The sequence below is a fragment of the Antechinus flavipes genome, chromosome 6 (assembly GCF_016432865.1).
Source record: "Antechinus flavipes isolate AdamAnt ecotype Samford, QLD, Australia chromosome 6, AdamAnt_v2, whole genome shotgun sequence".
Taxonomy (NCBI): Eukaryota; Metazoa; Chordata; class Mammalia; order Dasyuromorphia; family Dasyuridae; genus Antechinus; species Antechinus flavipes.
Genome location: NC_067403.1, coordinates 133,303,055 through 133,315,355, shown reverse-complemented (window position 1 = coordinate 133,315,355; position 12,301 = coordinate 133,303,055). Strand labels below are relative to the sequence as shown.

The following is a 12,301-nucleotide window of genomic DNA, read 5'->3' as shown; positions in this document are numbered from 1 at the left end:
CTTGATTTTTGACAAAGATGCACTGGCTCTGGCAGACAGGTTTTATAACCCACCAGAAGGGCAGTGTCCAGTGCGAGCAGCTCCACTATCTTTAGATAATTGCCAGGTGATGTGGAGAGACCCAGAAAGTGGTGAATGGAATGGACCAGATAGGTTAACTGCTTGGGGGAGAGAGTTTGCCTATATCTCTACAGATGGAGAAGGAATCAGATGGGTGCCAGTGAGCCATATTCGCCTTATCCATTGGAGAGAGATGGAGCAGACCCTTGAAACAAAGGAGAAGAACCAAGAAATATTAGGTGGTTCCATTGCTGACTGTACCCACCACTGAAAGAACATGGCAGTTATGGCGTTTGACTCATGGACATCAAAAATTGTTGAACTTCAAAATCCTCAGGAATCATTGGAATCCCTGAGACATGAAAAGATTATTGTAGGATTTGAAACCCCCCGGGAATCATTGAATTCTCTGAGACATGATAAGATTGTTGTAGGATTTGAAAACCCTCAGGAATCATTGGATTCTCTGAGACATGATAAGACTGTTGTAAGACTTCAAAAACTTGTGGGCATCATTGGATTCCCTGACACGTGAAGCAATGGACAATAGATTGGTTTGGGACTATCTCTTGGCTGCTGAAGAAGATGTACATGTGACTGTTGTTTATATACCCTCCTTCTAGGACTTCTGGAAATCTTTTACAACACCATGTTGATTCATATTGTTTGTTATATCACTACTTGCATGTACAATTCATGTTTGTTACACCACATTGAGCCTGCACTGACTGTGGGGAGAGTCATCACTAATAGCCTGTGCTTTATTGCTATGTGCTTGTATAATACCTCCTATGCTGATGGGTTTGTTCATACCTGTTTCTAATAAGACCCTTCAGCCCAGAAACCCGCTAGCAACCCCCAATTCCCTTTGGTGCTTTTCATCTCCCTTCCTGAGAAGTCAGGGAGGGCATGATCACCTCTTTTTGGGGGTTCTCACCTCTCTGAAAAATCAGGGATGGCGTGACCACCGGTGTTCTAAAACAAAAGAAAGTAGAAGATGGAAAGGGCTGAAACTCTTGAGTTCATGCACTGAGGTCAGACAACTGAGTACTTAAGGCTAATTACTTTTTGGACAATACTCTATTAGCATATGCTTGGAAAATGGCCCGCCCCACTATTCTGTGCGGGCTCAATCTGTTGGTGTATACAGAGAATTGGAGGAGGGAGTAGAGGGTGGAGTAAAACAAGCCAGTGTGACTTCTGGCCAGGAGACGAAGAAGAGAGGTGTGGAGATTCCTGTGTCCATTCCTCTCATTTCGACCAAGAATAAAGACCAAGGACTTTTGCTTATCCTGACTCCAGCTGATTCTAAAGTATCCAGGGTGCTAACTCGATCTTCACAGATAAAATTCCAAGGGAATTTAGCAAACAAGAAGATAATTTTATAGGAAAGAAGTCACTGATATGCTAATCTTATGGCTTAGAGGTACAGTTGAGGAGTGGTAGGGGTGGGATAGTTCCCATCCTTGAATTCTATGGTTTACTAACCTGTTCTCTGATAGTCTACTTTTTTTGTGGCACTCCCAAGGCTGGGTAGCTTTAGGGTTTCTCAGGCATTGCTATTTCTCTTTATGAACTAAATCTCTTCAAGGGCAGAGTTGCCCCAGGTATTTGATTTTCTTGATTTAGGTGCCTCCCTGCTAAGGAAGGTGAGTTCATGTTCACTCTTTACAATGGACATTTGAAGGGGGAGGGGAACTATGTTCCCTTTAAAATTATCACTCTGAAACTGTTCCCTTTAAGATTATCACTCTGAATTCCCCTTTTTGATCTGAGAGATCAGAATCTCCCAGGCTCCAAGGAGTCTGGAGAAAGGGCCCATGCTCCCAGGATGAGAGAAGCAACATTCTTCAAGGGCAAATCAACTCCTATTGATTTTTTTGAAATTCTAAATTCTCATTCAATTGAGAAATCCTGGTCTGATCAGCTCAGACTGTCCCAGCCCCCTACCAAGAGCTATCCATATAATAGGTTTCCTTTTACTCATTTCTTTGCAAAAGGTCCAGAGCAGCTTGCTAGAACCCTGCCCACAGAGAAGGCATTCTCTTCTCAGTGCCAGCCTCCATTTCCCTAATAGGATTTTGCCAATAAAGAAGTCAGTCTCTTAGCAAAACTGGCTTCCTACTCAACAATAAACTTTCATTTTTGCCAATTAATAATTCGGGTTCATGAATTTTTTTTATGAAGAACCTGTGCGCCAACCATAAGGGGATTTTAACAACTCTCTGACTGCCACTAAACTCATCATTTTGGTTCCCTGACCGGGAATCGAGGGGATCCTAATCTCATCCTACTGGGTGCATTGGTAGGTGAATATGAATCAAATTTATGGGGAGATTGCTGTTATGATGCAGTGTTATATTGTGTTTCATGTTGTTTTATGTCATTGTTTTATCATAGTATACATTATGTATTATGATCAATATTAAATTCTCTTTTAATAAAAGTTCATGATCATATTTTTAAAAATTAGAAATGACAGGAACTTTGAGAAAAAGTGATCATTTTATTTAAATATCCTTGATCAATAAGGACAAGAAGGTTGTGCACTTGAACACCTTATGCATAGTCTATGTTCATTGGATTATAGCTTTAGGGTTGAAAAGGATCTTAGAGGTCACTGAGCCCAATTGTTTTGGATTCTCTCTTTTTGCATATAAGGAAACTGAGGCTCAGAGAGGTAGTAGTCAAAATTCAACCCAGGTTTTCCTGACTCTGAATCTAATGCACTACTCACTAGACAATTTTGCCTCATTTTATAGACAAGATAGATTGTTATTATAATGTCCAACGCTTTGAGACCCATTTGGGGTTTTCTTGGCAAAGATATTAGATTGGTTGTCCATTTCATTCTCCAGCTCATTTTATAGATAATGAAATGAAGCAAACAGGATTAAGTGACTTGTCCAGAGTCACCTGGTAGTAAGTGTCTGAGGACAGATTTGAACTCAGAAAGATGAATCTTCTTGATTTCAAGCCAAGGATTCTAACCGCTGCACCACTTAGTTAGTTGTCCTATGTAGGCTCAAACAATAAATCACACCCTAATATTAGGTATCCTAATTCCCATAGCTGGTTCAAGGGAAATTGGTTCTAGAGGAAAGCTTCCAATAATTAAATTTTCATGATACAAAATCAGATGATCTAGATGAAAAAGAAATAGAGAAAAGAAACTGATGAGGCTGAACAGGGCACACTACATGGGAAATCAATTTTTAGGAAGTACTTATTGATTCCTTTGCTTTTAATATTAATTGATATTGGAGGTCATATTAATGAGGTCTAGCTCCTAGAGAGAATGTAGCAATTCCTGGGAAAACCTAAGGCTTTCTGGCTTTGGGATAGCCACAAACAATGCTGGCTGTCAGGGAACAATTTGTTGGTCAGTGAGCCACAGAATTCAATGATGGAAACTGCTCCACCCTTACTACTCTTCAATTGTACCTCTGTCTGATTTTCTCTTTTCTATAAAACTGTCTTTGCTAGATTCCTTTGGAACTTTAGCCTGCTTCGATTGGAATTATAATAAATCTTTGCCCTTTAACTTAGAGAATGAGTATGCAAATTCTTTCATCAAATCCTTGACTTGGAGACCCTGATCTTGTTGGGGTATCTTCTGCCTCAACATTTTAATGCCCAACATGTAGTCCCAAGTTTTACACAGAACTTGTTAGCCTCTTTTCACCCATATCTCAGCTGGGACAAATCAAGGACCTAGGAAGGCTTGTCTGAGTCACCAGAGCTCTGTGCTTGGCAAATTTTCCTTGAACAGGTACTCCTGGATTTGGAATTCTTGCCATTTCTCAGCAAAGTTCCTTCTTGACTAAGAAATCTTTGCCACCTTTTCACTCTCCCTGGGATGCCAGAGGAGGGGAGATACTATAAGACTAGGAATTCTAAGGCTTATAGCTAAGATAGGTCAGTTCACCTCTATCCTAGAGGGGAATTGAGAGTAGATACTGACCTTCTAGATGACACCCTTCTTTCTATGCCCCCAGGGGCACAGGATCCTCATTTGCCCCCTCACACAATGCTTCTTAGAAAGCTCAAGAATCCCTTCCAGTACTATCCCCTTATCAAGCTCTGGATCTCATGTTCAGCAATATTTCTTCAAATCAGTACCCTTCCCATGGGTCCCCTGGACACTCACTTCTGAAGCCAGATTCTGAAACCTCCCAGCCTCTGTTCCTTGGTCCCTCCCATACAAGGAGTGGAATCCCTTTTTCTCTCTGTCAGGATCCTGATTCAGCCACCCCTTCTAAATTCTGCCCATTGAGAGAAGTAGCAGACTCTCAAGGTGGAATAATCAGGATGTATGTGCTTTTTTTCAATTAAAGAAAAACTTGGACATTACTAAAAGGATCCCACTAAATATATTAAAGCCATGCTTCTCCAATTTGATCTTACCTGGAGAAATGTTAACTTTATTATCTCCTCTTGTTACACTATGGAGGAGAAAAAGAAAATCTGGGATCTAGTTCAGAAGTTTGGGGATGACATGGCTGACATGTCCTCTTCTGATACCCCCCAGGGACTATTGCTGTCCCAGTCACAGACCCCGGGTGGGATTTTCAGGAAGGAAATAGAAGCAGAGAGATAACGGATCATTTTCTAATTTGCCTTAATGAAGGTATGAAGAAGGGAATTAAGAGCAGGTTAAGTATGAAAAACCTAAGGAAGTTACCCAAGGAGCTGAAGAAGATCCTGCCTTTTTTTAAGGGATACCTTGTTGAGGCTCTAAAGAAATACACTAACCTGAACCTCACTTCTCCAGAGGAGACCAATGTCTTCAGCATGTATTTTATTAGTGATTTTGCCCGAGACATTTGTAGGAAGCTACAGAAGTTAGCCATGGGTCCTCAAACTCCCCAGCTGTTGGAAACAGTCTTTAGAGTTTTCAATAACAGAGATCAAGTTGTAGCAGAGGAGTAAGAAGGCAGAGTGAAGGCAAAGATCAGAGAGGAGGTTCAAATTTTAGCCTCTGCCATATCCAGGAACCAAGGGAGTTCATGCCCCAGATGCCCCAACTAAAGCCATTTTTCCTCATGACTGTCCTCAGAGGAAACCCCCAGGCTCAAGCCTTAAGTAGAAACAGGATAAGCACTGAAGGGACACTGCCCATAGTGGAGTCAGCCGCCTCTTCCCAATGCTTTATCCTCCAGTCTCCTCAAGACCAGGAGAGGCGATGTCCAGGGTTTGGCCAAGCTACCTCTTGCTCCATCATGAGGCTGAACCCAGAGTAACTTTGTATGTGGCAGATAAATTCATTGAATTTTTCTGACTTTATGGATCCTGCCCTGATACTCTGGATCTACCATAGGGTGATGGGAAAACTTAGGAACTGTTTTGAGATCTTCCCTTTGCCTTGTGTGGTGACCAGTTATTTAAATACTCATCATTTACTCCTGTCCTGTCCCCTTGTTAGGTCATGACTTAGTGATGAAATTGGGGACCCAATTTTCCCTTCTCAGATTTCTAGGTACATTTGGACAGGCACTAGCTTAAAATGTAAGAAACCTCGAGCTACTTAATAGCAGCCTCATCAAACTGATCTCTGCTCTAGCCTTAGCCTAATTTAGAAAAGGTGGGGTCAGGACCTAGGGATTTTAACTTAGTATCTGGGACCTGATCCCAGGTCTACTGCTTATTTCTTAAAGCAACTTGTCTCAGTGTCCTAGGCGTGGCCTTCTGGCCTTTGAGCAGTGGCAGCCCCAGCCCTTCTGAAGAAGCTCTAAGCTCACCTTAGGCCAACCTTTGGAGGTTCTAACTCCCCACCAGGTTCAGAGCATTCTAGAAGCCAAAGGTCATTAGTAACTTGCTAATGGGAGGCTTACTAGATCAGGCTCTCCTGTTAAACACCTTCCCCGTCTTGACTCTACAGGTGAGCCACACTCTCAATCCTGCCACCCTGCTCCTTGATAATACTCAGTCGAGTGACATTATTCACAATTGTGAGGAAGCTTTAGATACTGTCTACTCCAGGTGACCTGACTTAAAGAACATTCTTCTTGACAACCCAGATGGTGAATGATTTACTGATGGATCCAATTTTCTTGAAAACAAGGAAAAGGAGGGCACATTATTCTGTGGTGAGCCTCAATAGCACCTTGGAGGCTAAACCGCTCCTCCTGGGACCTCTGCCCAAAGGGCTGAACTCATTGCCTTCATCAGAATGTCAGAATTGGGGAAAGGAGTTTGAGTAAACATCTATACGGGCTCCAAATATGCCTTTAAATCCCCTGTGAAACCTATTTTCACTGTCGCAAGCTAGGAGAAAAAAATAAAGAGGTCTGCCTCATCCTTTTTTTTATTTTTTGTTGTTATTGGTATTATCCTCCACTTCCTTTGCTAAGTTAATTGTTTTATCCCCTTCTACTTGGTTTTGTATCTTCTAGACTTTGGGCCATGAATTTCCTAATCTAAATACCACCAGCTACCTAATCCTAAAACAACACCCCCTGGATGCTGCTGCCACCATCTTCGAGTCTCTTCTCCTCAGTCTGGACTCAGCTAGCAGGGTCAGTTGTACATCCCTTGTCAGCCTAAAGAAGCTCTAAAAGATGAAACCTTTGTTCCTTTGCCCCAAATCAATTTAGATTTCGATTGCTTGAGGGAGGAATGATGAAGTGTAGCTCCTAAAGAGAATGTAACAATTCCTGAGAAATCCTAAGGCTCCCCAGCCTTGGGAGTGCCACACATAATGCTGGCTATCAGAGAATAATCTGTTGGTCAGTAAACCATAGAATCCAATGTTGGGAACTATCCCATCCCTACGCTCTCCAATTGTACCTCTTGCTAGATTCCCTTGGAACTTTAGTCCACTTCAATTGGTGTTACAATTATGATAAATCTTCCCTGTCTATCAGCAAAACATTTCCATTGGCCCTTCCCCTTCCCCTTCCCCTCAGGGTAACGATCAACAGGAATGATCTATCAAGGTACAGCTAGTAATACCTCATCCATGTTTCAGAGTGACTGTGGATAACACTAAGGGAGAAAAGTGGGAAACAAGATGGAAAGATGGGAGGTACATTGAAGTGGTACATCCCTACCTTATTTCAGGAAGTATTCTGGAGTCAGACCTAACTGTCTCTCTAGATCTGATTGTTAAATTTGCAGTGTGAACATTTATACCTTGGAAATAGGCAAATGATACAAATCAGAGCTGGAGTTAATGTTTTATTGATTTTCTAGATTTAAGAAAGTGAAAGAAAAAAATTTAATGAACCAGATAATATTTTTTTAAAGTGATTTAGGAAAAAAAAGGTTTTTTTTCTTCTTCAAAGAGCCATTTGTTAAACATTTACCAGCACCCCACTAAAGTGAGGGTAGGAGCTAGATGAGGCAAGTTCCAACCTAAGCCTTTTAAAAAGAAAAGTTAAAGTCACTTAGTATAAGTTTAAGGCAGATTCAATAGAGCCAGGGCAGATTTGTGCCCTCTTGAATCATTTTGCAGTCCATAACATTCCTTTAGTTCTTTATATGTGAATTTAGATGAACTGAGGTTCCTACCTGAGTTGGGACAGAAGCTGAAGTCAAATGAGTTAATTCATATTGTCCAAATACACCATATTGAACTCATGTGACTCCAATGTGAAAGCAGAGGTTAGTGGTTTACAAGCCTTTAGTGGTTTCCAGTCAATCCTCAATCTCTTTTCCTACTCATCATTCACCTCATATTCCCTAACTATATTAGGTCCTTCTTGAATCTTCTCTTTCCCAGTTTAAACATCCCAATTCTTTCAACTATTCTTCAAATGATATGAATTCAAGGCCCTTTGCCATCTTAGCTTGATATTATAGCATTCAGAACTGATCTCAATCCTCTAGAGATATGTATGCTTCTGATCAGTACACAGTGCAGAGTATAGAAGTACAGACTTTATTGCTATAAGCTATGACTCTCTTAATATAGCATTCAGAACTGATCTCAATCCTCTAGAGATATGTATGCTTCTGATCAGTACACAGTGCAGAGTATAGAAGTACAGACTTTATTGCAATAAGCTATGACTCTCTTAATATAGTCCAAAACCAAATTTTTGACTTGCTAAACGACTATGTTGATATTGAGTTTGCAGACCACTAAGATCTTCAGATCTTTTTCCCACAAATGGCTATCTAGCCAATTGGATTCCTTCAATCCTGTATTTTTGAAGTTAATTTTTAAAACACAAGTATAAGATTTTACATTATTGGCATGCATGCAAAAGTGTTTATTTTGAGAACTTTTCAGTAAAATTTAAGTATAGCATTTATTCAGGCACAAATCTTATAAGAAAGAAAAAACTCTATAAAACATAGTTTTAAAATTTTTTGTGGCTTTTGAAAGGTTTTTTGTCTTTAAAAGTTAATAATTACATATTGTTCTATTTAGATAAACGTGGGAATTTGACTGTAATAGAAAAGACAAGGAAGCCACACTATCATACATTGTATTGAGAAATTAAAGACCTTCCCACATGATGACTAATCCAGTCAAAATAGTTGGACACTTTAGTGTAAACACCAGGGAATTCAGGTTTTCCACAGTTTTCCCCCCAGCTCACAATGCCCCAAACATAAGACACATTGTTGGAATTCATACAGACCAAGGGCCCTCCAGAATCCCCTTTACAAGCATCTATAGAACCATCATCTGTTCCTAAACAGAAAAAAGAGAAAAAAAAATGAATGTTCCTCTTTTATTTTCACTTGAAAATTATGAATTCACTCTCTCTCATTGGGATTTAAACTTTCTTTTTTCAGGAAATTTATTTATTTTTAATCTACTTTATGAATCATGTTGGGAAAGATAAATCAAAGCAAAAGGGAAAAGCCATGGGAGAGATTAAAAAAATAGAAAAAAGAAGTAAACATAGCATGTATTGGTTTAGTCTCCTTAGTTCTTTTTCTGGATGCAGATGACATTTTCTATCCAAAGTCTACTGGAATTGCTTTGGATCACTGAACCACTGAGAAGAACCAAGTCTTTCATAACTGATCATTGTACATTCTTGCTGTTATTGTGTACAATATATTCCCAGTTCTACTTGTTTTGCTCAATATCAGTTTGTATAAACCTTTCTCGGCCTTTTTAAAATCAGCTTGTTCATCATTTTTTATAGAACAATAATAATATTCCGTTATCTTCATATACCACAACTTGTTCAACTATTCCCCAATTGATGAGTATTTAGTCATTTTCCAATTCTTTGCTACCACAAAAAGAGCTGTTACAAATATTTTTGCATATCTGAGTTCTTTTCCCTCCTTTAAGATTGCTGGGTCAAAGAATATGCACACTTTTATAGCCCTTTGGGCATAATTCCAAATTGCTCTCCAGAATGATTGGATTATTTCACAATTCTACCAACAACGCATTAGTGTCCCAGTTTTCCTATATCCCCTCTAACATTTATCATTATCTGAGAAGTGTGAGGGATACTTCAGAGTTGTTTTAATTTGCATTTCTCTAATCAATAGTGATTTAGAGAATTTTTTCATATAACTATAGATGGCTTTAATTTCTTCATCTGAAAATTGTTTATATCCTTTGGCCATTTATCAATTGGAGAATGATTTATCTTCTTACAAATTTAACAGAGTTCTTTATATATTTTAGAAATGAGACCTTTATCGGAAACACTGGCAGTAAAGATTTTTTCCTAGCTTTGTACTTCCTTTTTGGATTTATACTTTCTTACACTGTCCAGTGAGGATGGAAGGTATTGGTCTTTTGCTTACATGGTCTATCTGGGACCACAATATCCTGGTCCATATTTCTGAAGCATTTGAAGATTTACCATTTTTTGTACAAGAAGTCCATGTAGGATGTAGTGTATTATCATCTCCATTTCATAGATTAAGGCTCAGAAAAATGAAGTGACTTGCCCACAGTCAAAATCTTAATAAATGTTAATTGTGTATCTAGGAAACTTTGTAGTTACTAGTGCAACTTAAATTTTCTGCTGCTAAATTCATTGCTCTTTCCACCAATATAATGCATTGTCCCCTGCTCCCTGCCAAAAGCTGAACATTCCTAACTTTATATTTACTTCACCATCTTGGTAAACACTATATACCTGGTGACTTACTTGATTTAGATAGATTTAGATTTAGATAGAAATCTGGTACTAGGCCAATAATCTTGAAGTGTTCCAGCATTGCATTCTGGGTAATGGGATTATCTGGGTAAAGAGATACTTCCTTTTCTCTCTCTCTTTTACTCCTAGATCTAAAAAGTAGCCTATATTCTCTTCCTCCCCATCCTCATGGCTCACTAGGGTCCCTAAAAAACAACTTATGGATACTAATAACAGGAACTAGCATTCATATCGTGCTTTGAGGCTTGTATAGTACTTAACACACATTTAATCTCATTTGATCCTCATGACAATCCTTTGAGGTAGGTGCTATTATAATATCACTGAGGATGATGGAAACTGAGGCTGACAGAGGTTAAGTGACTTACCTTGAGTTATACAACCAGTAGGAGTCAAGAAAACCCAAGTTAATAGAGTTCTAATCTGGCACTCTATTCACTAATAAAATAGTGTCCTATGACAAAGCAACCTACTTGTTTCTTGTATGTGCTTAATATATGTTTAAGTTAAATTGAACCAAAACTTTTATTAAGATGTATTCTACAAACTAAGATGATAGTTCTGGTTTATCATAGAACTTTGAGAATTTATTGTCCTTAAGACAAAATATTTGCAAATATTTCGACTGAGGACTTCAGAATGCTGGATAGATATGCTGGACACTAGTCCAGTATACTAGCAGAGTGATAGAAAGATTTAGATCACTGAATTTAAAAAGTAGGAGGGACAGCATGTGGTAAAATAGTATTTCATTCTATACTGGCCCCCAGCCTGGTTTCAACCTCTTGGAACAAGATGCCTCTCCTAGGATAAGCTTATTACCTCTATTCTCACCACTACACTCTATAGTCTTGATTGACAACTAATTCTAGATTTGATTGATACCACTTCTCTTGCCTCTACTCTCCTCAGACTAGAGGACTGATTATCAAATTCCTCCCAATGCCTTTCTTTATAGAGGGAAGTCTAAACTTACTCTACTTTGCATCTGCTGCCTATCTGGCTTCAACTTTGAACAAGATCTCCCCACCCGTGATGTCTCATTCCTCCCTTTCCACTCCCCCACCCTTTCTTGCCTCCTTTTTGATGCCTCCTCTTTTAAATTGTAAACTTGAGGACAGGGATTGTCTTCCTTTTTATTAATTGTATTCTTAGAGCCTGGTATATAGTGAGTGCTTAATGTTTATTAGACTGATTGGATTAATACTCAAGGTGAGCAGACACATATGCAGAGTAATATAACCAAAATATATTGTGCTTACCTGCACATTCCATTTCCTTCTCAAAGAAGCGATTTGAGTAATATTTAGAACAGTTCCCTATCAGTTGGACTTCACCCCATTTGAGCTTAAAAATATTTTTATTCTCTAAAAAAAAAAAAAAGAAAGAAAGAAAAGTGTTTTGTGGATGGTTGACAAATGTAAAGTAGTACAAACTCTCCCAGATCAACAGAACACAAAAGTTAAATATGTGGCTATGAAGTATAAACACTGGAAATGGAACCTTTGATTTTACTGAGAAAGGGATCTCCTGGATGAGAAAATGCCTACTATTGAAGCAGGTCAGAATCTTTTTTGAAACTTAAGAAGTTAAACAGCTTGCTCAGGATCATACACACCTGCCTGGTATGGATCAGAGGCAGGCCTTAAACCCAGATCTTCATGTTTGCAAGCCTAGCTCCCTTTCACAGTCACCTTTATTTTAAAAATAATTTATCATCTGCTAAGTGAAATGAACAGAACCAGGAAATCATTGTACATGGTAATAGTAAGACTATACGATGATCAATTCTGATGGATATGGCTCTTCTCAACAATGAGACAATTCAGACCAGTTCCAATGATCTTGTGATGATGAGAGCCATCTACACCCAAGAGAGATGACTGTGGGGATTGAGTATGGATCACAACATAGCATTTTCACTTCTTTTGTTATTGTTTGCTTGAATTTTATTTTCTTTCTTATTTTTTTTTCCTTTTTGATCTGATTTTTCTTGTGCAGAAAGATAATTGTATGCCTATATTGGATTTACATTAAAAATATGATAAAAAATTTATCATCTGCAAAATGAAGGATTTGGATTAAGATGATTTCTAAGGTGTATACATCTATTGGCTAGCCAATTTTAACCATCTACTCCAAATTTTTTTTTCTAT

At 38.7% G+C, this 12,301-nt stretch overlaps 1 protein-coding gene across 2 annotated transcripts in view; it reads right to left on the bottom strand.

The window, feature by feature from the left end:
• Positions 1–7,226: 7,226 nt before the first annotated feature.
• Positions 7,227–12,301, bottom strand: part of CFI (complement factor I) — a 39,877-nt gene continuing 34,802 nt past the window's right edge. For both annotated transcript variants that reach the window (XM_051964814.1, XM_051964815.1), the window contains 2 exons: positions 11,408–11,512; positions 7,227–8,704 (listed from right to left, as the gene is read on the bottom strand). In XM_051964814.1, the coding sequence (XP_051820774.1) occupies positions 8,487–8,704; positions 11,408–11,512 (323 nt within the window). In that variant the 3' untranslated portion in view covers positions 7,227–8,486. The remainder of the gene's footprint in view (positions 8,705–11,407; positions 11,513–12,301) is intronic.